Below are 27,558 nucleotides of genomic sequence, written 5' to 3'. Positions count from 1 at the left end.
CACAATAGGTGTCTATACCTTAGCATCTGCTGAATGTCTTGTAAGTTCTTTATGATCACAATAGGTGTCTATACCTGGGCATCTGCTGACATACCTGTAAGTTCACTATGGTCACAATTGGTATCTTTATCTGGGCATCTGCTGACTGCCATGTAAGTTTTTTAGCTCACCTGAGCACAAAGTGCTCGGGGTGAGCTATTGTGATCGCTCACCGTCCGGCGTCCATCCGTCCGTCCGGCGTCCGTCCGTCCACACTTTCCTTTAAACAACATCTCCTCCTAAACCAACAGACCAATTTTGATGAAACTTCACAGGGATGTTCCTTGGACGGTCTTCTTTAAATTTTTTTCAAAGAATTGAATTCCATGCAGAACTCTGGTTGCCATGGCAATCGAAAGGAAAAACTTTTAAAATCTTCTTCTCAAAAACTAGAAGCCCTAGAGCTTAGATATTTGGTGTGATGCATTGCCTAGTGGACCTCTACCAAGTTTGTTCAAATCACGACCCAGGGGTCAAAATTGACCCCGCCCCAGGGGTCACTTGATTTTACATAGGAACATCTTAAAAAATCTTCTTCTCAAAAACCAGAAAGCCTAGAGCTTAGATATTTGACATGTAGCATTGCCTAGTGGACCTCTACTAAGTTATTCAAATCATGACCCTGGGGTTAAAATTGACCTCGCCCCAGGGGTCACTTGATTTTACATAGGAAAATTTTCAAAAATGTTCTAAAAATAAACCAGAAGGCCTAGAGCTTAGATATTTCACATGTAGCATTGCTTCATGGACCCATACAAAATTTGTTCAAATCATGACCCCATGGGTCAAAATTGACCCCTCCCCAGGGGTCACTTGATTTTACATAGGAAAATTTTCAAAAATTTGCTAAAAAATAAACCAGAAGGCCTAGAGCTTAGATATTTCACATGTAGCATTGCTTCATGGACCTCTACAAAATTTGTTCAAATGATGACCCCATGGGTCAAAATTGACCCCGCCCCAGGGGTCACTTGATTGTACATAGGAAAATCTTCAAAAATTTTCTGAAAATAAACCAGAAGGCCTAGAGCTTAGATATTTCACGTGTAGCATTGCCTAGTGGACCTCTACAAAAAATTTTCAAATCATGATCTCCAGGTCAAAATTGACACCGCCCCAGGGGTCACTTGATTTTACATAGGAAAATCTTAAAAACTTTTCTGAAAATAAACCAGAAGGCCTAGATCTTAGATATTTGACATGTAGCATTGCCTAGTAGACTTCTACAAAATTTGTTCAAATAATGACCTTTGGGATCAAATTGACCCCGCCCCATGGGGTTACAAGATTGTACATAGTAAAATCTTCAAAATTTTCTAAAAATAAACTAGAAGGCCTAGAGCTTAGATATTTGACTTGTAGCATTGCCTAGTGGACCTGGTATTATATAGGAAAATCTTAAAAAAAAATCTAAAAATAATCCAGAAGGCCTAGAGCTTAGATATTTCACGTGTGGCATTGCCTAGTGGACCTCTACAAAATTTATTCAAATCATGATCTCCGGGGTCAAAATTGACCCCACCCCAGGGGTTACTTGATTGTACATAGGAAAATCTTCAAATTTTTTCAAAAAATAAACCAGAAGGCCTAGATCTTAGATATTTGACATGTAGCATTGCCTAGTAGACTTCTACAAAATTTGTTCAAATCATGACCCCCAGGGTCAAATTGACCCCGTCCCATGGGGTTCCCTGATTGTACATAGAAAAATCTTCAAAATTTTCTAAAAATAAACCAGAAGGGCTAGACCTTAGATATTTGACATGTAGCATTGCCTAGTGGACCTCTTCAAAAGTTGTTCAAATCTTGACCCCTTAGGGTCAGACTGACCCGGCCCCAGGGGTTACTTGATTGTACATAGGGAAATCTTCATAAATTTGCTAAAATAAACCAGAAGGCTTAGATACTTGATATGTAACATCGCCTAGTAGACTTCTACAAACTTTGTTCAAATCATGACCCCCGGGGTAAAGTTGGTCCCGCCCCAGGGGTTACTTGATTGTACATCGGAAAATCTTCCAAAAAAATTATAAAATCATCAGTTTGACATTTGAAATACGTAGCTCATATTACTCAGGTGAGCGATCCAGGGTCATCATGACCCTCTTGTTATGATCATAATAGGAATCTATATCCTGGCATCTGCTGACAGTCATGTTAGTTCTTTATGATCACAGAAGGTATTTATACCTGGGTATCTGCTGTCAGTCCTGTAAGTTCACTATGATCACAACAGGTATCTTTACCTGGGCATGTGCTGACAGTCATATTAGTTCTTTACGATCACTATAGGTATTTATACCTTGGCATTTGCTGACAGTCCTGTAAGTTCTTTTATGATCACAATAGGTATCTATATCCTGGCATCTGCTGACTGTCATGTAAATTCTTTATAATAATAATAGGTATCTATATCTGGGCATCTGCTGACATTCATGTAAGTTTTTTTTATGATCACTATAGGTATCTATACCTTGGCATCTCATGATCTGCTGACAGTCATGTTAGTTTTTGATGATCACAATAGGTATCTATACTTGGACATCTGCTGACAGTCACTTAGTTTCTTTATGATCACAATAGGTGTCTACACCTGGGCATCTGATGAATGTCTTGAAAGTTCTTTATGATCACAATAGGTGTCTATAAATGGGCATCTGCTGACAGTCCTTAAGTTCAGTATGGTCACAATTGGTATCTTCATCTGGGCATGTGTTGACAGTCATGTTAGTTCTTTATTATACCTGTGAATCTGCTGACAGTCATGTAAGTTCTTTTATGATCACAGTACGTATCTATATCCTGGCATCTGCTGACATTCATGTTAGTTCTTTATGATCACAAATTCACAATACATATCTGTACCTGAGTATTTGCTGACAGTCCTGTAAGTTCTTTTATGATCACAATAGCTAATTATACATGGGCATTTGCTGACAGTGATGTAAGTTCTTTATGATCAAATAGGTATCTATATCTGGGCATTTGCTGACAGTCATATAAGTTCTTTTATGATCACAATAGGTATCTATATCCTGGCATCTGCTGACAGTCATGTAAGTTATTTTATAATCACTATAGGTATCTATACCTGGGCATCCGCTGGCAGTCATGTAAGTTATTTTATGATCACTATAGGTATCTATACCTGGGCATCTGCTGACAGTCATGTAAGTTATTTTATGATCACTATATGTATCTATACCTGGGCATCTGCTGACAGTCATGTAAGTTATTTTATGATCACTATAGGTATCTATACCTGGGAATCTGCTGACAGTCATGTAAGTTATTTTATGATCACTATAGGTATCTATACCTGGGAATCTGCTGACAGTCATGTAAATTCTTTATAATCACAATAGGTATCTATTGCACACGTACTAGCAGTGGCCTAGCAATGGTTTTGGAAAGTTTAAATGTAATGTCACATGAGTCATTTTCATATAAACCTTCTTAGAATAAAAAACATTGTGTCTGAAATCATTCGTCCTCCACCTCTGATTCATGTGGAGAAGTTGGCAGTTACTTTCGGAGAATAGGTTTGTACTGGTACAGAATCCAGGAACACTGGTTAGGTTAACTGCTCGCCGTTACATGACTGAAATACTGTTGAAAAATGGCGTTAAACCCAGAACAAACAAATTCTTTATCAGAAAGCAATATATACTGGTGATGTGATTTATGTAACAGAATTATACACTTTTAACATTTAGAGACTTTGGTAAAAGTTATACCACATGCTATAATGTACCTACAAAAGTATAACTGTATATGGATTTTGAACACATGTTTTCCATCAAAAGTAAAAATATTTGACTCCTAACATGAATATATACACTTTTACAATTTGGAAATAGTAAATAAGCACCATCTTGTCATTTGATACTCGGTTAATTTGACCACTTTACTTTTAATTAGCCCTCCTGAAACAGAAATGTTGGGAGAACTACGCGTACAGGTGGATCAACCGGCGGCCATTGTACCATTCTTCACAATTTTTTTTAAAACATCTTCTCCACGTAAACTATTTGCCAGAATTACACATGGTCTATAGCATCCTAGCATGGGTCTCTCTTGAGTGTCTTTAAATGGTTTGACTTGACTGCATTTAGGGGCCGACAGAGCTAAAAATAGAATAAACTCTTAAAACTTCTCATAAACCTAAATGGAAGTACATCAATCTTAATCAGATAATTCTATGCTTGTGTTATGTGTCATTTTTATACCGTGTTTATTTCAGGAAGCAGATGAAGGGGAGAGTGTAGAGCATTTTGTATTTAATTATGTAATGGGTGAGTCACACATTTTCCTTTTTGTACTCTATCCTATGAATTTCTCAAGGTAACATTCCAAATGCTGTAATTGATTTTTCATGCTAGACTAAGTAGTTGGCAGGATGCATTTCTATAATGTGATTTCCCCAAATTTCAGGAGGATAAACATATATAAGGTCATCTTTCAGGTTTATCTGGCCCCTTTAAGAGATAGCCAGAGCTATAAATAGAAAAAAAACCTCGAAAGAACTTCTTCTCAAGAACCACATGATGGATCTTCATCAGATTTAATTCATAATACCCTTGCATGGTCTTCTCTTAATTTTGATAAAATGGTTTTGCTTGGTGAATTCTAGGGGCTGCTAGAGCTTAAAGTAGAAAAAACCTTTAAATGACTTCATTCATGAACTGCTTGATGGATCATTACAAAATTTGTCTTGAAGCTTTGCATGGATATATCTCAACTTTTTACGAAGGCTTGCGTTTTACCCCTTACAGGGGTCGCCAGAGCTAAAAATATGAGAACTTCTAGTAATGGATGGACAAAGGTAGGGGAGTGGAAGGCCCCTGTCCGCCTCTGCAAAATGCTTACAGAGCTAAATAAGTGTAGATATACTCAACATAATATTTATATTTGTGATGGGGCCTCAGCATTCAGCCTCATCTGCAATTTGTTAAGTGATGTGTTTTCTCACATTTTTTAAGGGATTTCAATTAAACATCTTAAATATTAAGATCAACATGAAGCGTAGATGTGAAACTTATTTTTCTGGGATGGACAAGAGTAATATATAAATAAAAATATTGGTTTTCATTATGACATGATTTTTTCCCATTTTAGTCCATTTCTTCCTTCCAGTGGGCCCTACTGTCATTCCCTGAAATTAAAAAAAAAATCAATGCTGGATGTGCATACCATATTTTTTTTTTGTGGGGTGGGGGGGGGGGGGGGGAATGACCATATGTGGAGGTCACCAATATCTTAAGATATTTTCCTCTCATATTAAATTCATCTAGTCATTTTATAAAGGTCAAGGTCACTTTGATCATCCATCTTCCATTTATGACTTCTTTCCTTATACAGCAAAGCACCCAATTGGGGGAAATGTTCACTGTAAATTCTAGTACTGTTTAAGAGATTTATTCAGCCCACAGACAGGTATTACAGTGTAACTTCCGAAAACCGGACCTTCTGAAAACCGGAAACCTTTGAAAACCGCACGAAACTCAAGGTCCCAATTTTCTCTGTTCTTATTTCTATATAGTTTTAACTTCTGAAAACCGGAACTTCCGAATTCTGAAAACCGGACGATTTTTGAAGGACCGTTTATATTTCAACACTAAAATTGACCTCAAAAAACCGAACAGCAAAATTTTTGCCGGGTTAAAAGTGTCTAAAACGCTTGCGGCCCGTGTTTATTTTGACACGCTAGATAATCACAATGATCATAAGATGCAAAAATAAGGAAACAATTAGCGATAACTTTCATTGTATTCAATTTATGAAAACGTGATAAATCAAATATCTTGGTGTGATAACCTTTTTTAATGTTTGAACAAAAGTAAGATAGGTGTTTTAGTTCATTTAGTTACATCGATTAAACTATGCATTGTTAAAATTAACGAAATGTTGACGAACTCCGAACTCCAAAGATGGTAAAATTAAGTGAAAAATGTTTGCATAAATGCTAATATTTAGGATTATGTTGTTTCTTTTTATATTTGTTATTTATGTATTTATTATCATTAATGTTTATAACTAATTAATAAATAAATAAATTAATTAATTACTTTTAATAAAATAGAAAAAATAAAAAGCATAATAATCTCATACATCCTACGTGTAAGAAAACAACTCTTTTGCACCAAGTCCACTTTGCCTACAAACCTTCAAACTTCTGAATTCTGGAAACTTCCAAAAACCGAACTTTTAGGCTTGTCCGGATGTCGTTCGGTTTTCGGAAGTTACACTGTAACTAAAAAAATGTATATGAATATTTTATATACATGTATATAAAAAAACAATATTTAGAATATTTGTACAAGCACAGGTTTTGTTGGTAACTTCCACAAGAGTTTTTAAAAGAAATTGCTGATTTTTATTTGTTACATCGATAATCAATATGTCTGTTTCAAGATATTTGAAAAGAAACTGTTGATTTTTAAAAATTGTCTGTCACAGTGACAATCAATAGTTTTTTCTGATAATAATGTTTCTGATGAGTTGAAACTTGCCTTTGTCAAACTTGTGTACAAAAAAGAATATTAATTACTCTTGGTATCGGGAATAGCAGACCTCACTAAAGTTTTAGTATTATTCCCAAGATTCAACAAAGAGCTGTAGAAGTGTATTTAGGTAAAAGTGATTTCTCTTTGAACATCAGTCAGGTTTTATATGATTTCACACTAAACTGACATATATCTTCATCTCTTAGGCCATTTCAGGACAAAGAGATCTACAGCCATATTTATTGGTATGGTTATTATAGATTTGCAAAAAGCTTTCGATACTTTTGATCAGAATTTATTACGTGGAAAAATAAAACTCATGGGGATATCTAATACAGGCTGCTGAAGGTTGTGTCACTCTATCATTTCCAACTTCCAACAGTTGCAGACTTCCTTAGGGCAGTATTTTACTGGACAACCCACCTTTTCCATAACAAGCTTTTTGCTTGATTTCTCTTTAACCCTTACCCTGCTAAATTTCTTTAATGAACTTGTCCATCTTTCAATTTGTCCGGTATCTTTAACTGTTAAAAGGGGTGCATACCAAAGAGATACTGACTGAATGGCGAACAGTGCAGATCATGATCAGACTGCTTGCATGTGCAGGCTGATCATGATCTGCACTGGTCACAAAGGTAGAATCAATTGTTTCCAGCATTATAAACGTTAAATACAAGACAAAACCATTGATATTATACATCTTTCTATAGATCTATGAGGGCGGTAAGGGAATATTTTTGATTTTCAAAATATCTTGGTTAGTTTTGAATCCATTTTCTGCTTGGCTCTTGTAAGAGCTAAAATCATTAAAAAAATTTTTGAACACCTTCTCTTCATGAACCACTTGGTGGATCTTCACCAAAATTGGACTGTAGCAACATTGTAAGGTCTTTGCTCAGTTTTTCTGATATGGTTCTGCTTGATCCCTTTTAGGGGCCTTCTTTTGCTAAAAATTGAAGGAAAAAAAAACAACAAAAAAAGACTTTAATCGGCTTCTCATGAATCACTTGATGAATCTTCATCAAACATTTGTCAGGTGTTCAAATGGTTCCTCTAGGTCCGTTTTAAGATATTCATCTTACTTGGCCTGTTGCAATCCTTGCACAGACCTGTCTCAGTTTTGTTCAAATGGTCCTACTCTACCCCATTTAAAGACCACCAGAGCTAAAAACAGAGAAAAAATCTTCATGCAAATTCTTTCTTATGATAATAATCTTCACAAAACTTGTTCCATAGCATCCTTGCATGGAGCTCTCTCACAGTATTTTCATTCAGATGGTTTTGCTTATAAGTGGCCATCAGAAAATAAAAAAAAGAGCTTTAAATAACATATTCTCATGAACCTCTTGAAAGGCCTTTGTTTAACATGGTCTGCAGTAGCCTTGGATGGCCCTTTATTAATTTTATTTAAATGTTTCTGCTTGATTGAAACTAGGGGCTGCCAGAGCTGAAATCTTTAAACAGCTTCTTCTCATGAACTAAGTAGGCCAAACTTGATGTGTAGCACCCATGGTTGGACCTCTCTCAAGATTGCTATAATGGTTACACATTTTGGGACTTCACAGCAGAAAACAGAAAATGCTTTATTACTTTTAATGAACTCTTAATGGATGTTCACCTTACATGGTCAGAAGCTGGGTGAAATGGTCTCAGTCCTTCTTGGGTGTGCAGCTTGAGGCCCAGTAGGGCCTCTTGTATGTTAATGGCATGATCATCAGTATTGATCCTGAACACAAGCTTATATTTCATGCAGCCATAGATCTTATTTATTTTGCAGATTTTAGCTCACCTCTCAGGGGTCACACTGGGAATTTTTTTCTCTGAGCCACTGCTTTTTCCAAAGAAAATTATGAGGCCAACAACGGCGAAGCGCATAGCATTGACGTTCTTGTAGGACTACATTATATGTACCAAAGTACTCATACCACTCAAGAAATTAATGTAGTTATTACATATTTCTTGGTAACCCTTTAAAAAGCTACTTAGAAAATTAATTTTTGTTAACTTCTAAAATTATCATTTTTATAAACATCTGCCATTTAATAAAAAAAATTCTGAAAATCACATTTAAAATAAAGATGTCTAAAAAGAAGAAATTTTGTTTAAGCAGTGTCTTATTTTGCACACTGCCTATAAGTGGGTGGGGATCGATGCCTTCACATGTTTTATTCTCGGAAAATACTTCAAAATAAGAGCTCCTTTTGCAACAGTTGTCAATTTTTTTTAAATGTAGACTTTTTATTGGCTTTTTATTAAGATTGCACTAAAAATTCACGTCAGAAATGACAGAAATATCCGGAAATCACGGTCGCGAAAACTGGTGACAAATACAAAAAACGTAAGTTAGAATTAAATATTTGATAAAATACCTATGTTTTATTGCTTTTCTATCATCATAGCTATTCAATACTTACAATTTCTGCTTATCTAAAGCATTTTTTATTTGTTTTTGTCCAAACTAACCCTCGGCAATCATAGAAAATTTGCTATAGATCGTGTAACGGCCGATTGCTCATTAAATCGTATCAAGCGCACAAAATGATGATTATAATTATCCAGTTTGTTATTCAATAATCTTTTTATCACCAGTTAACTGCCTGATCAAATAAAAATTGTGCAAATTGGCTCCCTCCCTTTCAACAACGGATGTTGTTTGTCTACACAGATTATTGATTTTTCACACCTTTTGGTTCGTAAAACTGGCAATATTCATAGTTTTGCAGACAGACATAGCTTCGGGACATTTTCGCCAATTTGAAAATTTCGGAGCCACATTTAATTTTTTGTCGCAAATGGCTCAAGTGGCGATCAACAGCGTGACCCCTGCCTCTTTTTGCAGTTTTTAGCTCACCTGAACTGAAGTGTTGTAATTGTGCTTTGACCTTCATCTGGCTTTAACTAACTTCTTCTCATGAACCACATAATAGATTTTCACAAAACTTGGTCAGAAGCTTCCTTGCAAAGGATTTCTTCTCATGAACCACTTCATAGATCTTCACCAAACTTGGTCTATAGTATCCCTCTAACATCCTCTGTCAGGCTGGTTCAAGTGGCCCTGCTTGGCCCATTAAGGGGCAAGCAGAGCTAAAAATAGAAAAAAATTAAATGACTTCCTCACAAGAACCACTTGAATCTTGGATCTTCGTCAAACTTGGTCTGTAGCCTTATAGAAGGTCTTATTTCAGATTGTTCGAATGGTTCTGTTGTGCCCCTTTCAGGGGTCACCAGAATTAAAAGAACAAAGCAAATTGAAATGAGCAACGTTTTGTCATAAACGCTTGATTTTTCTTCACCAAACTTTGTCTTTATCATTTTTCTTTGAACTTTGTTCAAATATTATGCTTGAGCCCATTTAGAGATCACCAGAGCTTAAATAGATATAGAAACATTATCATATAAACTGCTTCACTAAACTTTGTAGAATTCTTGTAAAGGTCTTGTTTTAGTTTATTGAAATGGTTCACATACATGACATATTTCTTAGGGTTATATAAAATGTGTTTTTAGTTTATTAGTTGTCTGTGTAAACAACTGTTGATTATTTAATCGCTTTTTAGTGACTAGTTAGAAATATTCTAATATTTGTACCAAATTTATCCAAATGGGCATTATCATATGGATTTAGTAGAAATATAACTTATAAATAGATGTTCATATTTCATGACTTGAACCAGAATGAGCTATTTTGATGGCGCTTTATCCATTGCCTGTCATCTGGCAGTAGTTTTTTACTTTGAATATTATCATCTCATGAACAACTTGATAGATCTTCACCAAACTTGGTCTGTAGCATCCTGGTAGGTTCTCTCTCAAACTTGTTCAAAGTTTCTGCTAGGCCCCAAGTAGAGGCTGCTAAACATAGAAGAATCTACATACAACCAAGCTGTGGTGGCCTAATGGATAAAGCACTTGTCCTGCAATCGGGAGGTTGAAGGTTGTAGCCCTGTCAGAGGTTGAACTTGTTACTGAAGAGAGACAGGTTGGTGAGCTGCCAGCTAGTTAAATAATGGTTACAGATTGACTACCTTCCTGGTACCTGGCATTTAAAAAATAGGAATCGGGAAGTAATGCTGATTAATGTATAATAGGTGTCTTATAAGCCAACTTGGTAGGGGTGACACTATAATAAACCAACACTTTACTTTTATAACTGCATCTCATGATCTTCACCAAATTATCTCTGTAACATCCTTGTAAGGTCCTCTTTCAAGTTTATAAACTTGGTTGTGCTTGGTCCCATTGGGGCTAGCAGAGCTGAAAATAGAACCCTTTAACAACTTGTCATGAACCAGGCCTGCCCATTTAGCTCAGAAGGGAGAGTGCAGATCTACAGATCATAGGGTTTTGAGTTTGATCTTAGGAGAGGCATATGTTCTCTTTGATGATTTGGCAGTTACTTGCAAAGAACAGATCATGTCATAGCTTTACATTCAGGCTAATGTTGGTTTTTCTCACCAATAAATCTGTTTGTTACATCCTTAAAAATATTATAGCAGGTGAAGATAATTTGTGTTTTGTTCATAAGATTGTCAGTATTTGTTAATATATGTTGTTGTTGTTTCTTATTTTAGTGCAGTACATGTGTATGTCCAAGATCTGTGCAGTAAAAATCTTTTTATTTAGACATTTTATTTGTGCAGCATTTTGATATGAAAATATGTAATTGTGATTTAGTGTCTTTAAAGTAATTAGAGAAAAAATATGTAAAGTGTATATATCTTTCTTCTCAAGAAGGAGTTATTAGTTTAATATTTACCTAAATACAGGCTTTGGAAACAGAACTTGTGCTGCCCAGAAAGTTTTATTATCTTCCTTGGTTATATTTTACTGTGCTTGACTGATGTAACCCCTGCTTAATTTCTAAAATGGACTGGTCCGTCATTCAATATAGGCAGCACCACTTATTATTCAAAGGGATGTTCACTAAATTCACTAAATAGTGACTGGTGCAGACCATGATCTGCATAGATATGCAGGCTGATCATGGTCTGCACTGGTTGTGAAGATGAAATCACCTTATGCCAGCAGGCTAAAGTTTAAAACTGTTGAAGGAATGGAGTTGACATTTTACAGAATATACATCAAATATGATAAAAGACATTGAGAGGAAGTTCTGTGTGCAGGAACCATCACTCTTTTCTCTGCTTTTACTGAATTATTCCCCTTTTTCCTCTTGGTCATCTTTTACATAAAAACATTTTTAGATCATCTGATTTTTTGAAAAAAAAATGATGAGTTATTGTCATCACTTGATCGGCGTCTGCGTTGGCATTGACTGGTTAAGTTTTATGTTTAGGTCAGCTTTCCTCCTAAACTATCAAAGCTATTGCTTTGAAACTTGCAACACTTGTTCACCATCATAAGCTGACCCTGTACAGCAAGAAACATAACTCCATCCTGCTTTTTGCAAGATTTATGGCCCCTTTTGTACTTAGAAAATATCAGATTTCTTGGTTAAGTTTTATGTTTAGGTCAACTTTTCTCCTAAACTATCAAAGCTATTGCTTTGAAACTTGCAACACATGTTCATCATCATAAGCTGACCTGTACATCAAGAAACATAATTCCATCCTGCTTTTTGCAAGAATTATTGCCCCTTTTGGACTTAGAAAATATCAGATTTCTTGGTTAAGTTTTATGTTTAGGTCAACTTTTTCTCTTAAACTATCAAAGCTAGTGCTTTGAAACTTGCAACACTTGTTCACCATCATAAGCTGACCCTGTACATCAAGAAACATAACTTCTTCCTGCTTTTTAGCTCATCTGTCACGAAGTGACAAGGTGAGCTATTGTGACCACTTGGTGTCCGTCGTGCGTAGTGCGTCGTCCATCGTCAGTGGTGCGTCGTCCATCAACAATCTCTAAAAAATCTTCTTCTTGAAAACCACTGGGCAGAATTACACCTAACTTCACAGGAATGATCCTTGGGTGGCTCGCTTTCAAAATTGTTCAAAGAATTGAATTCCATGCAGAACCCTGGTTGCCATGGCAACCGAAAGGAAAAACTTTAAAAATCTTCTTCTCAAAAACCAGAAGCCCTAGAGCTTAGATATTTGGTGTGAAGCATTGCCTAGTGGACCTTTACCAAGTTTATTCAAATCATGACCCCTGGGGTCAAAATTGACCCCGCCCCAGGGGTCACTTGATTTTACATAGGAAAATCTTACAAAATCTTCTTCTCAAAACCCAGAAGCTCTAGAGCTTAGATATTTGACATGCAGCATTGCCTAGTGGACCTCTACTAAAATTGTTTAAATCATGACCCCGGGGTCAAAATTGACCCCGCCCCAGGGGTCACTTGATTTTACATAGGAAAATCTTCAAAAAAATTCTAAAAATAAACCAGAAGGCCTAGAGCTTAGATATTTCACATGTAGCATTGCCTAGTGGACCTCTACAAAATTTGTTCAAATCATGACCCCCTGGGGTCAAAATTGACCCCGCCCCAGGGGTCACTTGATTTTATATAGGAAAATATTAAAAAATCTTCTTCTCAAAAACCAGAAGCCCTAGAGCTTAGATATTTGACATGCAGCATTGCCTAGTGGACCTCTACTAAAGTTGTTCAAATAATTACCCGGGGGTCAAAATTGACCCCGCCCTAGGGGTCAGTTGATTTTACATAGGAAAATCTTCAAAATTTTTCTAAAAATAAACCAGAAGGTCTAGAGCTTAGATATTTCACATGTAGCATTACCTAGTGGACCTCTACAAAATTTATTCATATCATGACCCCCTGCAAAATTGACCCTGACCCAGGGGTCACTTGATTTTACATAGGAAAATCTTCAAAATTTTTCTAAAAATAAACCAGAAGGCCTAGAGCCTAGATATTTGGTTTGAAGCATTGCCTAGTGGACCTCTACAAAAAAATTTCAAAGCATGACCCCCGGGTCAAAATTGACTCCGCCCTAGGGGTCACTTGATTTTACATAGGAAAATCTTTAAAAAAAATTCTAAAAATAAACCAGAAGGCCTAGATCTTAGATGTTTGACATGTAGCATTGCCTAGTAGACTTTTACAAAATTTATTCAAATCATGACCCTTGGGGTCAAATTGACCCCGCCCCATCGGGTTACTTGATTGTACATGGAAAAATCTTCAAAATTTTGTTGATTTTACATAGGAAAATCTTCAAAATTTTTCTAAAAATAAACCAGAAGGGCTAGAGCTTAGATATTTGACATGTAGCATTGCCTAGTGGACCTCTACAAAAAGTTTTCAAATCTTGTTTTTAAAGTTACTTTAAGAAAATTTCAACTATATTTTCTGATAATTCTTTTGATTGATTTTTATTATGATCTTTTGACCTTGAAGACTTGTCCTTAAGTGCAATGATAACAGATGAGCGATATAGGGCCTTCATGGCCCTCTTGTTTCAAGAATTATTCCCCCTTCTGGACTTAGAAAATCAGTTTTCTTGGCTGAGTAATATGTTTAAGTCAGCTTTTCTCATTAACTATCAAAGCTATTGCTTTAAAACTTGCAACACTTGTTCACCATCATAAGCTTACCATGTACGGCAAGAAACATAACTCCATCCTGTATTTGCAAGAGTTATGGCCCCTTTTTGACTTAGAAAATATCAGATTTATTGGTTAAGTTTTATGTTTAAGTCAGCTTTTCTCCTAAACTATTCAAGCTATTGCTTTGAAACTTGCAACAGTTGTTCACCATCATAAACTGACTATGTACATCAAGAAACATAACTCCATCCTGCTTTTTGCAAGATTATTGCCCATTTTTGACTTAGAAAATCATGGGTAGGACAATTTTTCTATTTTACAAAAAAAAATCAGATGAGCGTCAGCACCCACAAGATGGTGCTCTTGTTTTCAGCAGGGAGGTGGCCAAGCCCAATTTATGATTTCCATAACCAAACTAGTAGTATGTTTTAATAATAAGCTACATTATTATATACTGAAGTTTGATTTGTTTACAGGTGTTGGGACCCTAGTTCTGTCTCTATTTCTTACTGCCAGGATGGGAATATACCAGGAGACCATTTATAAAGAGTATGGAAAACATCCTAAGGAATCGCTTTTCTTCAATGTAAGCACATGAATGATATGTACTGTAGTTTCAATGGTGATTTAAATAAACAAAAAATTTACATTAGGTAAGAGGTAACAATGGTACGATATAAGAATAAGAATAATATGTTGAGCTTGGAAATTTAAGTAGGGGCATCTGTGGCTGAGTGGTTAAAGTTGCAGACTCTGAATCCCTTGCCCCTCACTGATGTGGGTTGGAAAGCTCAGTTTGGATGTAGAATTCTTCCTGAAAGGAAGCCATCCAGCTGGCTTACAAAAGGTTGGTGGTTCTACCTAGGTGCCTGCCCAGCCTGCAGCAATGCCTAGAGGCACACCTTGGGTCTTCGCAACCAACAAGTCTCGCCATATTGCCTAAACTGTGTTGGTATGACTTTGAACCCAGCAAAGTAAATAAATGGAAGTTTAAAGTAAATAAGATTTTCAAGTTAAAGTACTTTTATGTTACCATTTGGTATTGGCATTCAACTGTAAATGGATATTTTATCATTATTGAAAAAGCTGTTACCTAGAGAAAAAATAAGTGACTTATGCTGCTGCCTATAAAAGTACCACATACATGATGAATACTTGATTAAATTTGTAAAGTCAACTATTTTAGAACATGACTGAATGTTTACATAATTTAATGTGTTTCATGATGTACCAATTAAACGACTGCCCTCTGTGTTGTAGTTAATCCCCCGCCGTGGCGGAGGGATTATAGGAATGGTCTGCGACTGTCCTTCCATCCGTCTGCCCTTCCGTCCTTCCGTCTTTCCGTCCTTCCGTCTGTAACAAAATTGTGTCCGGTCCATATCTCCTAAACCCCTTGAAGGATTTTCATGAAACTAACAAGTGACTTATGCTGCTGCCTATAAAAGTACCACATACATGATGAATACATGATTAAATTTGTAAAGTCAACTATTTTAGAACATGACTGAATGTTTACATAATTTAATGTGTTTCATGATGTACCAATTAAACGACTGCCCTCTGTGTTGTAGTTAATCCCCCGCCGTGGCGGAGGGATTATAGGAATGGTCTGCGACTGTCCTTCCATCCGTCTGCCCTTCCGTCCTTCCGTCTTTCCGTCCTTCCGTCTGTAACAAAATTGTGTCCATATCTCCTAAACCCCTTGAAGGATTTTCATTAAACTTGGGTCAAATGATCACCTCATCAAGATGATGTGCAGAACCCATGAATCAGCCTTGTCCGTTCAAGGTCAAGGTCACAACTCAAGGTCAAAGGTTTGAGCCTGCCATTTTGTGTCCGCTCTATATCTCCTAAACCCCTTGAAGGAATTTTATAAATCTTGGGTCAAATGATCACCTCATCAAGACGATGTGCAGAACCCATGAGTCAGTCATGCCGGCTCAAGGTCAAGGTCATAACTTAGGGTCAAAGGTTTGAACCTTTCATTTTGTGTCCGCTCAATATCTCCTAAACCCCTTGAAGGATTTTCATCAAACTTGGGTCAAACGATCACCTCATCAAGGCGATGTGCAGAACTTATGAGTCAGCCATGTCAGCTCAAGGTCAAGGTCACAACTGAAGGTCAAAGGTTTGAGCCTTCCATTTCGTGTCCGCTCTATATCTCCTAAACCCCTTGAAGGAATTTTATAAAACTTGGGTCAAATGATTACCTCATCAGAACGATGTGCAGAAATTATGAGTCAACCATGCCAGCTCAAGGTCAAGGTCACAACGAAGGGTCGAAGGTTTGAGCCTTTCATTTGGTGTCCACTCTGTATCTCGTTAACCCCTAGAAGGATTTCCATCAAACTTGGGTCAAATGATCACCTCATCAAGAACTCATGAGTCAGCCATGTCAACTGAAGGTCAAGTCACAACTGAAGGTCAAAGGTTTCAGCTCTGTATCTCCTAAACCCCTTGAAGGATTTTCATGAAACTTTGGTCAAATGATCACCTCATCAAGACGTTGTGCAGAATTCATTGGTCAGTCATGTCAGTTCAAGGTCAAGGTCACAGCTAAAATCAAAGGTTTTACCCTTTCACTATCCATAGCAGTGGCGGGGGATTTAGCTGTCTTTCAGACTGCCTTGTTTTCAAAGGGCTTGGTCCCTGGTCTGTAAGTAACTTAAAAAATTTTGCCTCTCACACTGGGGATCATGGGTTCAGTTCCTAGTGCAAAACAACTAAATGTGTCCTTATATGACAATAGTACTGTTTTATTCAAAAGGACAGACTCAAGAGTGAGTCATATAAGCTATTACCTTTAAATCAATATAAACAAAATAAAAGTTTTAATTGTAAATGATATTTTCAAAATATCATACTTGTATACCTACATGCCTTAAACATTAGCAATTTTTATAACAATTTTGATATAATTATCTTTTGAATGAGATATAAATTTCTGATATTATCACTATTTCAGCATGCCCTACCTTTACCTGGGTTCCTGATGGTAGCACCAGATATATACAAGCATGTACTGCTGTTTAATCAATCAGGTAACACATGATGGAATGATTACTGTGAAATTTTATAATTTTGTGTGCATAAAATTTCATGGCTTTGGCCAAAAAAAGCTGTTACATGGGAATATGAATTTGTGGATTTCTGCTCTTAACCATAATATGAATTGAAACTTTTCTAATATTGTTCATTGGGATTAAATTTCCAGGACTGACTTAACTACGAAATTCACAGAAATTAGTCCCGTCAGAATCTTTATGATTTCACAGTAATATTTCTTTTGCTGACACAAAATGCACCTCAGCCTGTCTTAAGGTGACTTTTATAGGAACAAGTGAAACTAATCTGTTACTCCAGTTGGCTGCTCAGTACACTGGGACCCCTTTATAACGCTGTTGTTGGGGTCCAAGGTTTGAGACCTGCGGATCTAGCAGGGTTAAATTTATAACGCAGGTTGACCGTATATGCCGTGCAGGCTGATCATGATCTATACTGGTCACAAAGGCAGAATCAGTCGTGTCCAGCATGATAAGGGTTAAAGATTGCTGGGCCATGATTCAGGATTAAAGTCATATACAACTTAAGACTATAAAATGTGGATAAAGTGCAAGGAAAATCTCTACCAATCTCTGCAAATGTTTGGATTCTGTTTCCACAAATTAAGTTGAGTTGTTGGATTTGATAGTACATCAGGTGTTTACCTTACGTGCTTGGTCCATACAATATGAGAATTTATATCAACTTTACTAAAAAGTAGTACTTGTTTTGATATATACCTTCTTTTACAGATCCAGTAGGATTTACCTCCCTTGGATTGACTATACCAAAGATGTGGCTCTTCCTAGCAGGAAATGTCATAACACAGTATCCTTTGTAGCTTATTATCATTATTATTTATTTGTCTAAAAGGGAAATGAAACAAGACGTTTTTAACATAAATGTGTATTACAATGTATTTGATGTGAGTTTCTTACCAGATATCAATTAGAAAAATTACATGGAAAAGCCAGTCTAAGGAGGAATCAGGTCCTTTACCTCGAACTAAGGAGTCATTATGGTGCCATGACACCGTGGAAAAGCCATTCTTGGGAAGAATTTAATCCTTTAGCTCAAATTAGGGAGTATTTATAATGTTGTGACACAATAATTTAATGACAGTCGCGAGAGGAGTTGATTCCTTTACTTCAGGCTAAGAAGTCTTTTATAGTGCCATGTCACCAGAGCAACTACTGTAAAGTTTTTTCATTTTCCTTAACCTAGCTTCAGATATATATGTATACGTTCAGTTTTTATACTGACGACAGAGTGCAGCGCCCTGACCGTCACCCTTGTAGTCACACTGAGAAAATTTGCTAGTCTAATTCTCTCTATAGTTTACTTTAAAAATCCATTTACCCTGTTACACTGGTTAGGGGCAAGCTTGGTCTTCATTGGAACATTTATATTTACAGAAGTATTACCACTTAAGAAGAAGGAAGTTGAAAAGAAAAGACAATAGAGAAATCCATTTATATAAAAAATATAGTCTCTTATAGTAAAGTTTTCTATCATTTGTAAGCACTGACATGATAGCAGGACAGGTTTTGTGCTTTTAAATTTTGTCTCAGATCTAGATAGGTTTTTTAAATTTCTCTCAAATGTAGCTAGCCTCTTTTTTAATTTGGCATATGAATGTCTTTTGTAAAATAGTTGTAGTGAGTTTTTACAGTCTCTTGTTGTAAGAATGAAGTGGAGAAATGAACATTGTTATTTATTTTAAGGATTTTCTGTCCTTTAGATAGATAAAGAAATAAAGGACAGGCTAATGTTTTATTTTTTTTAAAAATGTAATAAAGGAAAACTTTACAATTTACCATTCACAAATGTAACAGCCATATTTCTCCGCTGAAGTAAATTCTGTCTATTTTTGTTACTGCTTATGTCGTCTTTTACTAATGAAGTCAAATTCTGGAAATTTCAGTAGCTGATAGTTAAATAGTAATTGATGTAGTTTATCTCAATATCTTTTGAATTGTCTGTTAGATTTTATAAAGCCTGTTGATACATAAATATATTTTCAATATAATACATTTATTATATACATTACTATAAATAATGACAAATTTACCTTAGAATTACACATAATTATATCAGTTTATTTGCTGAAGTGATATTTGCACAGTGTGCCAACATTTTATTTGCTTACTTTGAGTCCACTGTAGTAATGTATATAGTAAAAAGGTCATTCTAACACAGTGATTGATTTCCCTATTAAACAAAGAAGACTAAAAACTGTATGTTATTATGCAATATACACACTTCTTGTATGTCACAATTATTATTATAGTGGTGCACGTTGGAAAAGAAAGCTACACGAAACAGGCAAATATTTGGTGAATGTTGGTGAAAATCCTTGATAGCGTCTTGGAATCGAAAAAATATATCTCAAACAGCAATTAGCTCTTGAATAAAGTCATTATTTGTTGTTCCGATGCGTATTATTATATCACTCAGGTTGTGCCCTCGTGATATAATTCCTTACCATCTTAACTCGAAACATGATTTTATTCAGTGACAAATCACTAAACAAGTTACATTATTTCTTAAATAAATGCCTGGGATGTGCCTTCTGGTCATAATGACACGCAAAGCTCAATAATAGTGCTTGGACTAAAGCTGGTGTGCCAATATCACTCTAGATGAGCCATTATGGCCAGAAGGCACACCACAGCAGTATAATTTCCTCTTTGGTAGAAACATAACTTGTTTCATTTGCCTCTTCTTGGAAGTTAATAAGTAAGACCTGAGGTTGTAAAAATCTCATCCAAATGAAGCACAAGGAATAGTTGTTGTCTCTTCGTCTTCCAGAAGAGGAAAAAAAATCCTGAATGAAGCTCATGCTTATTTGCCATTCTATTCAGTGCACTCTTTCAAAGACACTGATTAGCATGGCATAACATTGAAAATATTTCTTTAAAGGGCAGTAACTCTGAAAGTTACAGTAAAAAATTAAAAGGGTCATTTTAAGGTCTGATATTGTTTGACTCATCAGTGCAGCACTGTTTCCACAGTGGTTTCATTCAGATTGCTGTACTCGTCTGATTTTCCTCTTCTATTGTAAAACAGTAATTTGAGTAAAAGCTGTTTAGAAAGGTCTTACAAACACTGAAGCTCTTCCGAGGTAGCAGCTGAAACAAGTTAACACTTTAGTTCTCTAGTTAGCAAAGATGAGATGGCCAACGCACTTGTGATATATCTGATTTATTAAAGGGAGATACTGGGTATTTTATTTTTCTGAAACATTATCTTGATAATGTGTGTTATTCAACTCATTTAGTTAAGGGTAACAAGAAGAAACAATATTATCTAACAAACTAAATGTTGCTATGATGTACATTACCGGTATGTGATAGTACAGTCAAACCTGTCCTAAGCGACCGCACAGGGGAAGTTGAGATTGTGATCTCTTAAGACAGGTGGTCTCTTAACTCAGGATATACTGCTGAGCTTGTATTCCGGTAAAGAGGTACTGTAGATACTAGTGTATAATGAACAGTTTTTTATACGCCTGAAGGGACGTATTATGTTATGACGCTGGTGTCCGTCTGTCTGTCCGTCTGTCCGTTAGCAATTTCGTGTCCGCTCTGTAACTCTTGAACTCCTTGAAGGATTTCAAGGAAACTTTACACAAATGTTCACCACACCGAGACGATGTGCAGAGCGCATGTTTTGGATGTCTTGCTTCAAGGTCAAGGTCACACTTAGGAGTCAAAGGTCATATCAGTTTGTTTCGTGTCCGCTCTGTAACTCTTGAACCCCTTGAAGGATTTCAAAGAAACTTGACACAAATGTTCCTCACACAAAGACGACGTGCAGAGCGCATGTTCCGGATGACTTGCTGCAAGGTCAAGGTCACACTTAGGGGTCAAAAGTCATATCAGTTTGTTTCGTGTCCGCTCTGTAACTCTTGAACTGCTGGAAGGATTTCAAAGAAACTTGGCAAAAATGTTCACTACATTGTAACGATGTGCAGAGCGCATGTTCCGGATGACTCGCTTCAAGGTCAAGGTCACACTTAAGGGTCAAAGGTCATATATGACTTTGCTTTGTGTATATTGCTCTTGTTTTTTATTTAGCAGATCTCTTTTTTTGTACATACAATAATTTTTTTTTGAATTACTTCCCTTTTATGTAAGTATAAATAGCTTATTTTGAAACTTTTTTATTATTGGCTGTAGGGAAAAACCGAGACCACTTTTCTGTGGTACAACATAGATGGTACCTCCAATTTTAAGGTGTATTTTTACATACCTGTACCTGATAAGGATTTTTTTGTAGACTTTGAATTTTTTTTTTGTGGACTTAGATCTGTTTTTTGAAGTTTTCCTTTTGTTGTTCCAGTCCTTTGGGCTACAACAGTCAAGTTCTTAAAATTTTGCTCCCATCCTATGATGTAAGCCTTCGGGCGTATATTGCCCCGCTTGGCGGCGCTCTTGTTTTAAACACGGGACCACCCCCGAATCGTGGGTGTGTATCATACACAGGTATAGACGATTATCCAGCTTCAACACAAATTTGTTTACAATTTTTGCCATTCTGGTAAAGAGAAACTACTCTCTGTGCTAATTGTCTAGGCTAAAAAGTAAGATTGCCGTTACGTTCGTATGATCTGTATACGACGCAGGACCACAAATAGGTAATAGTAGTTTATTTTTCCTTAAACAAAATTAATTTTATATAAAGTTATGTATTTTGAAGAAAGAAATATCAAAAATTGTAAATAATATAATACTAATAAAAGATCGACTATAATTATCTTTAACCAATATCAAATTGTAAACAACAAAACTGGCACGAGGTGTCACGCTAACTGCCAATAATTACTGGCCATTTGATCTATATAAAATAACAGATCATAACAAAGGATGATAACACCTTTTGTTATCGGTTTGAATTGAGAAGTTGATGTCATTTTTTTGTCTATTTCATTTTCAAGTTGGTCACTTGATAACGGGTAAATGTAATGAATGGGAAGTAAAATAAATGGTCGCTGGTCACGTTTTTCGGGAGGTCTCTCGGGTACATTTTTGTTGAAATCGCAAGGGAGGAATTTAGGTGGTCGCTTAGGTCAGGATGTTGCTTAACTCAGGTGGTCGCAAGGGCAGGTCCGACTGTATATGAAACCGCAGAAATCTGTGCATTGTAGTCCCAACAAAACTCTGATCACCAGAATCTATTTAGTACACGGTAAAAATAATGGAAATTCACAAAAGTGGTTTATTTTTATATCAAAGTCCTTGAAATATTCTTACCTAGCTTCCATTGGTCAAGTTATCACAATTGTTAATATTACATACATGTATGCCTGTCAGTAACAGGGAAATAATTATGTCTCCCACCACACAGTGGTGTGGGAGACATATTGATTTACTCCTGTCTGTGTGTATGTCTGTCACAAATCTTGTCCGTACTCTAAGTCGAACATTTCTCATCCGATCTTCACCAAACTGGAACAAAATGTGTTTGACCATAAGTCTTCGGCCATTTTTTGATAACTAGCCAAATCGGCCCAGGCACTTTGGAATTATGGCCCTTGAAATACCGAAAATCAGCCTTTTTACATTTGTCCGCGCTCTAAGTCGAACATTTCTCATCCAGTCTTCACTAAACTTGAACAAAATGTGTTTGACCATAAGTCCTCGGCCAAGTTTAATAACTAGCCAAATTGGCACAGGGTCTTCGGAATTATGGCCCTTGAATTACCGAAAATTGGCCTTTTTGCTCTTCAAAGGTATATTTGTAGTGAATAAATAGTATACAAAGACTGACTTACTATTTAGATGATTAGGCAGTTGTGGGAGACATACACTTTTCTCAAAAGCAGCTCTAGTTGTAAGGATTTTAATTCTGTGAGCTATTTGACTTGTATCTCCCTTTAATGAATGCAAATCAAGGTAGTACTTGCACTGTACTTAAGTTTTTTGTCCTTAAATCTACATGTCCTAGCTGTAACTTTTAAATAACTGAAGGAATTGCAATGAAACTTCACACAAATTTAAAGCATAACAAGAAGGTATGTTTTGAACAAGACTTAGGTCTGTACCTCTAAGATGAAGGGCACAATCCACTTTGGGGCAGTAAAGGGTGAGGGACATCCATCACTTTCTACTGATGTCTCTTGTTATACTTAAAAGCTACCTGTTAAACAGTTTGGTTGAAATGCAAAGGATTTTGTCATTTACAAAAAGTTCTGATAGAAAATTTATATCTGATATATTTAAATAATAACACAAGGCCTTTTATGTAATGATAAGTCTCCATACATATTCTATATTTAACCCTTACCCTGCTAATATCTAAAATGGACCAGTCCATCATTCAATTTGGGCCATACCACTTATTATTCAGAGGGGTGTTCACTGAAAAATTACTGACTGAATAGCGAACAGTGCAGACCATGATCAGACTGCACGGATGTGCAGGCTGATCTTGGTCTGCACTGGTCGCAAAGGCAGAATCACTTGCCACCAGCAGGCTAAGGGTTAAGTGACACAGTCTTGTGAATGGTCGGCAAATGTGTAATTATGATGCACTGGTCATATTATAACAAAAGGTACAGTTAAAATTTTACTTTTTCTAGCTTAAGAGTACTGGTGGAGATGAAGCTGATTTCCATAGATTGTTGATAATCATTTTATAATTCAGGTTAAAGTTTGTTTTTTCTCGTTCACATCATTTTATAATTCAGGTTTAAGTTCATTTTTTCTCGTTCACATTGTTATAAGCACCCTTATTGATCATATTTATTCAAGGTTTGGTACTTCAGGTATGCCTTGCTAGTTACATACACTGAGCTTTTCATTTTTGCTTGTTTGAATGTATGCTGAACTTATGGATAACAGCGAGTCAAATTGCATATATAAACTCTACAGTATTATGTCATATATTAAGATATGATTGAAGTAGACTAAATCACTTAGCCTTTGTTAGCTTTTTTGTAAACTTTCTTGTATTTTCATGTAAGTCATAACATATTTTAACAAGTATCATATAAACAAACTTAGCTTGAAAAGATGATCATTTTCATGCAGTTTAAATACAAGTGTAAACAATATTTCTAATTTTCAAATGAATGTTAGCTATATTCTTATAAATTAAAACATAAGTGTGTGTAATGAGTATGTACTGCTTGTCAAATGTGAATGTTTACAGTAATTGTTGTTGTTGTTGTTTTTATGGGATTTATCGCCTTCCTTCAACAGTATCTCAGTTTCAGAACAGTGGTCAGTAAACTATCCCGGTGTACATGATTTATTTCCAGTTCTAGTTTGTTCTTTGTAAGTAACTGACAACTTCCCCACAGCACACAGAGGTGGAGAATGAATGACTGTATTATATCCACTTGCCAAGGAGAGCATATTCCACAACTTTGGATCAAACTTGTGTGTTTCATCTGCTGAGCTAAATTGGTGTACTGTGTTTACAGTTGTATCATACTTGAAATTGGTTAGACAATACATAAAGAACCTAAATATAGAATAAGAAAAAATAGACCTGTTTCAGGGTTGTTTTCTGAAATAAATGATACAAATTGAATTGCACACAAAAATGTATTATAAATCTTTACACAATCTTGATTTGCCTGTGCTGATTGAATATTATTTGTAATAGAAAAGTTCTCTTATCCCTCAGGACAATAAATCTATACAAGTTTGCCTGTTGGCAGATATTTCACTTGTGGGGAAGGTATCTTTGTAACCCTGACATTTATGAACCAGATATATATGTGAGAAAGCTATCCATCTTCGTTATGGAAGGTCAGTGGTTCTACCCATGCTGTGATAATGTCTGTGGGGGTGGGATGTGACTGGAAGGTCAGTGGCTCTACCAAGGCTACAATGATGTCTGTGGGGGTGGGATGTGACTGGAAGGTCAGTGGCTCTACCAAGGCTACAATAATGTCTGTGGGGGTGGGATGTGACTGGAAGGTAGGTGGCTCTACCCAGGCTGCGATAATGTCTGTGGGGGTGGGATGTGACTGGAAGGTCAGTGGCTCTACCCAGGCTGCAATAATGTCTGTGGGGGTGGGATGTGACTGGAAGGTCAATGGCTCTACCAAGGCTACAATAATGTCTGTGGGGGTGGAATGTGACTGGAAGGTCAGTGGCTCTACCCAGGCTGCAATAATGTCTGTGGGGGTGGGATGTGACTGGAAGGTCAGTGGCTCTACCCAGGCTGCGATAATGTCTGTGGGGGTGGGATGTGACTGGAAGGTCAATGGCTCTACCAAGGCTGCAATAATGTCTGTGGGGGTGGGATGTGACTGGAAGGTCAGTGGCTCTACCCAGGCTGCAATAATGTCTGTGGGGGTGGGGTGTGACTGGAAGGTCAGCGGTTCTACCCAGGCTGCGATAATGTCTGTGGGGGTGGGATGTGACTGGAAGGTCAGTGGTTCTACCCAGGCTACAATAATGTCTGTTGGGGTGGGGTGTGACTGGAAGGTCAGCGGTTCTACCCAGGCTGCGATAATGTCTGTGGGTGTGGGGTGTGACTGCCCCTTACCTCTAACAGGAAAATCACCATAAGACCTTAGTTGAGTCAGTATATCTTAAAACCAAAGATAACTTTATATCATTATATGTTATGCATTTAATAAAACGTATACTCTGTTATTATCCTGTGTAAATGTTACCTACATTGTTGGCTTTATGTTCTTGTTTACAGTTTGAAAAAATCAATTTTGTATATGTTACCTGTTTGTAATGTTTTCTCAATTTTAATTCAATAAGCATAGTATTGTCACATTGACATCTCTGTATAAGAGTCATTAGTAAATAAAATAAGATAGAAATAATTCAATGTTCACATTGTTATAGCTTCTAGAATTAGACCTTTTGGTAGCTGATTTAACCTTTACCCTGCTAAATTTCTAAAATGGATTCGTCCATCATTCAATTTGGGCAGTACAACTTATTATTCAAAGGGGTGTTCACTGAAAATTTATTGACTGAATAGGGAACAGTGCAGACCATGATCAGCTTGCACTGGTTGCAAAGACAAAATCACTTGCTGCCAGCAGGCTAAAGGTTAAGCTGAAGGAAGGTAGGGGTACTAGACACATGCACAGAAAAGCTTTTTAACTTGGCTTACTGGGTCATCATTATTTGATTTGTAAACTTGATCATCATTATTTTATAAGTACATCTGCTAAGAGTCATAAATCATTTGGACTTTGCTTGTTACACCTGGCAAAAAAAAGGTTCATCTGTTTGTCTACCTTGCCTTTAAATACTTGATTTTTTAAATGTTTTACATCAGTGCACTTCCTGATTAAATTTATACCCACTTCTTTAAAAGAAGTAGGAAATACATTATTTACAGGTTACACAGTGTGGAAAAAAGCATTTTGCCCTGTGTAACTTACATCAGTTGATCATGTTCTGTTTGGTAGAGAATATCAAACTTCTTCATTATGTCACCTTTATTTATTACATCGTGAGCCTAACATGTTTGTCAAGGTTTTCAAGATGTTATAGAAGCAGTGCCCTAACTACACTACGTCATACCAAGGTACATACCTTTAATCTTTAGTTGCTGAGTTGTTGTCTAAAATCGTAACAAATGCGCTAATTTGTCATGTAGCATATCAAAATTTCTTTGAGTAAGTGAGTGCATTTCAACCTGACTTGCTTAGATGTTTTGTCTGAAATTGCTTTAAAGTGCAGTATTTTTGTGGGGACCAAGAAATCCATCCCACAATTCTCCATAAATCTATATTTTGGTCTAGAGACATACTCCAGATAACTGTTCATATACAAGTGTTCAAAATGTTTAAAAATAATGTTAAGTTTGTAAACCTCTCTTCACCCCTCCCCACACCTCTCCCTCCTACCCACAAAGATCCTGCATCGATGTGTTTTTAGTCTAGTTGCGGCACTGCTCGAACATATAGTTAGAATATTTAAAAAGCAGTTTTAACTGTCATAATAAAAAAATGCCATGTAGCATACCAAACTGTTTGTACCTGTGCAAATTTCCCACTTTTAGCTCAACTATTCGTCGGCGTCAGCGTCCCAATTTGGTTAAGTTTTTGTATGTTAGCTGGTATCTCAGTAACCACTTATGAGAATGGATTGAAACTTCACACACTTATTCACTGTGAAGAACTGACTAACATTTTTTTACAAAATTATGCCCCTTTTTCAACACTATATTCTTTTTCAATTGACAAGACTGTTGAAAAGTCGAGCGTTGCTATCCTCCGATAGCTCTTGTTTTAATTTGAATAATAAATCATATTTCCCAGTGAATCTCATGCGCAAAATCGTTATTTTGCTTTATATGCGCATGCGATACTATCATATGCGCGACAGCAACATTTTGGTTTTCCGCGCATGTGATATTATTTTTCATATATCCCGTTGGGTGGTGTGATACCATCACATTAAAAGACAGCAACGATCAATTTCGATGAGGCACTTATATATGTTATAGGATTCATATATTTTTCCCGTGGTCATGCATGTTTGAACCCTATCTAAGAAAATGACTGCTTGCA

General features: G+C 36.4%; 2 protein-coding genes across 5 annotated transcripts in view; one reads left to right on the top strand and one right to left on the bottom strand.

Annotated features, from left to right (window-relative positions):
• LOC123528431 (UDP-xylose and UDP-N-acetylglucosamine transporter-like) overlaps positions 1-27,019 on the top strand; it is a 61,257-nt gene extending 34,238 nt beyond the window's left edge. For 3 of the 4 annotated variants that reach the window (XM_053522096.1, XM_045308132.2, XM_045308131.2), the window contains exons 7-11: positions 4,283-4,334; positions 14,489-14,598; positions 16,981-17,056; positions 17,810-17,885; positions 18,288-27,019. In XM_053522096.1, the coding sequence (XP_053378071.1) occupies positions 4,283-4,334; positions 14,489-14,598; positions 16,981-17,056; positions 17,810-17,885; positions 18,288-18,519 (546 nt within the window). In that variant the 3' untranslated portion in view covers positions 18,520-27,019. The remainder of the gene's footprint in view (positions 1-4,282; positions 4,335-14,488; positions 14,599-16,980; positions 17,057-17,809; positions 17,886-18,287) is intronic. The other variant, XR_008366835.1, reaches the window with a different exon arrangement.
• On the bottom strand, positions 24,796-26,471 carry LOC128547778 (cell surface glycoprotein 1-like). The gene is made up of 2 exons (XM_053520950.1): positions 26,425-26,471; positions 24,796-25,564 (listed from the first exon to the last, which is right to left on the bottom strand). The coding sequence occupies exons 1-2, from the start codon at positions 26,469-26,471 to the stop codon at positions 24,796-24,798; spliced, it is 816 nt and encodes a 271-aa protein (XP_053376925.1).
• Positions 27,020-27,558: the final 539 nt, after the last annotated feature.

The sequence above is a fragment of the Mercenaria mercenaria genome, chromosome 13, assembly GCF_021730395.1.
Source record: "Mercenaria mercenaria strain notata chromosome 13, MADL_Memer_1, whole genome shotgun sequence".
Classification (NCBI taxonomy): Eukaryota; Metazoa; Mollusca; class Bivalvia; order Venerida; family Veneridae; genus Mercenaria; species Mercenaria mercenaria.
Note: the sequence above shows the minus strand (reverse complement) of the source record. Positions and strands in the feature narration are given on the sequence as shown.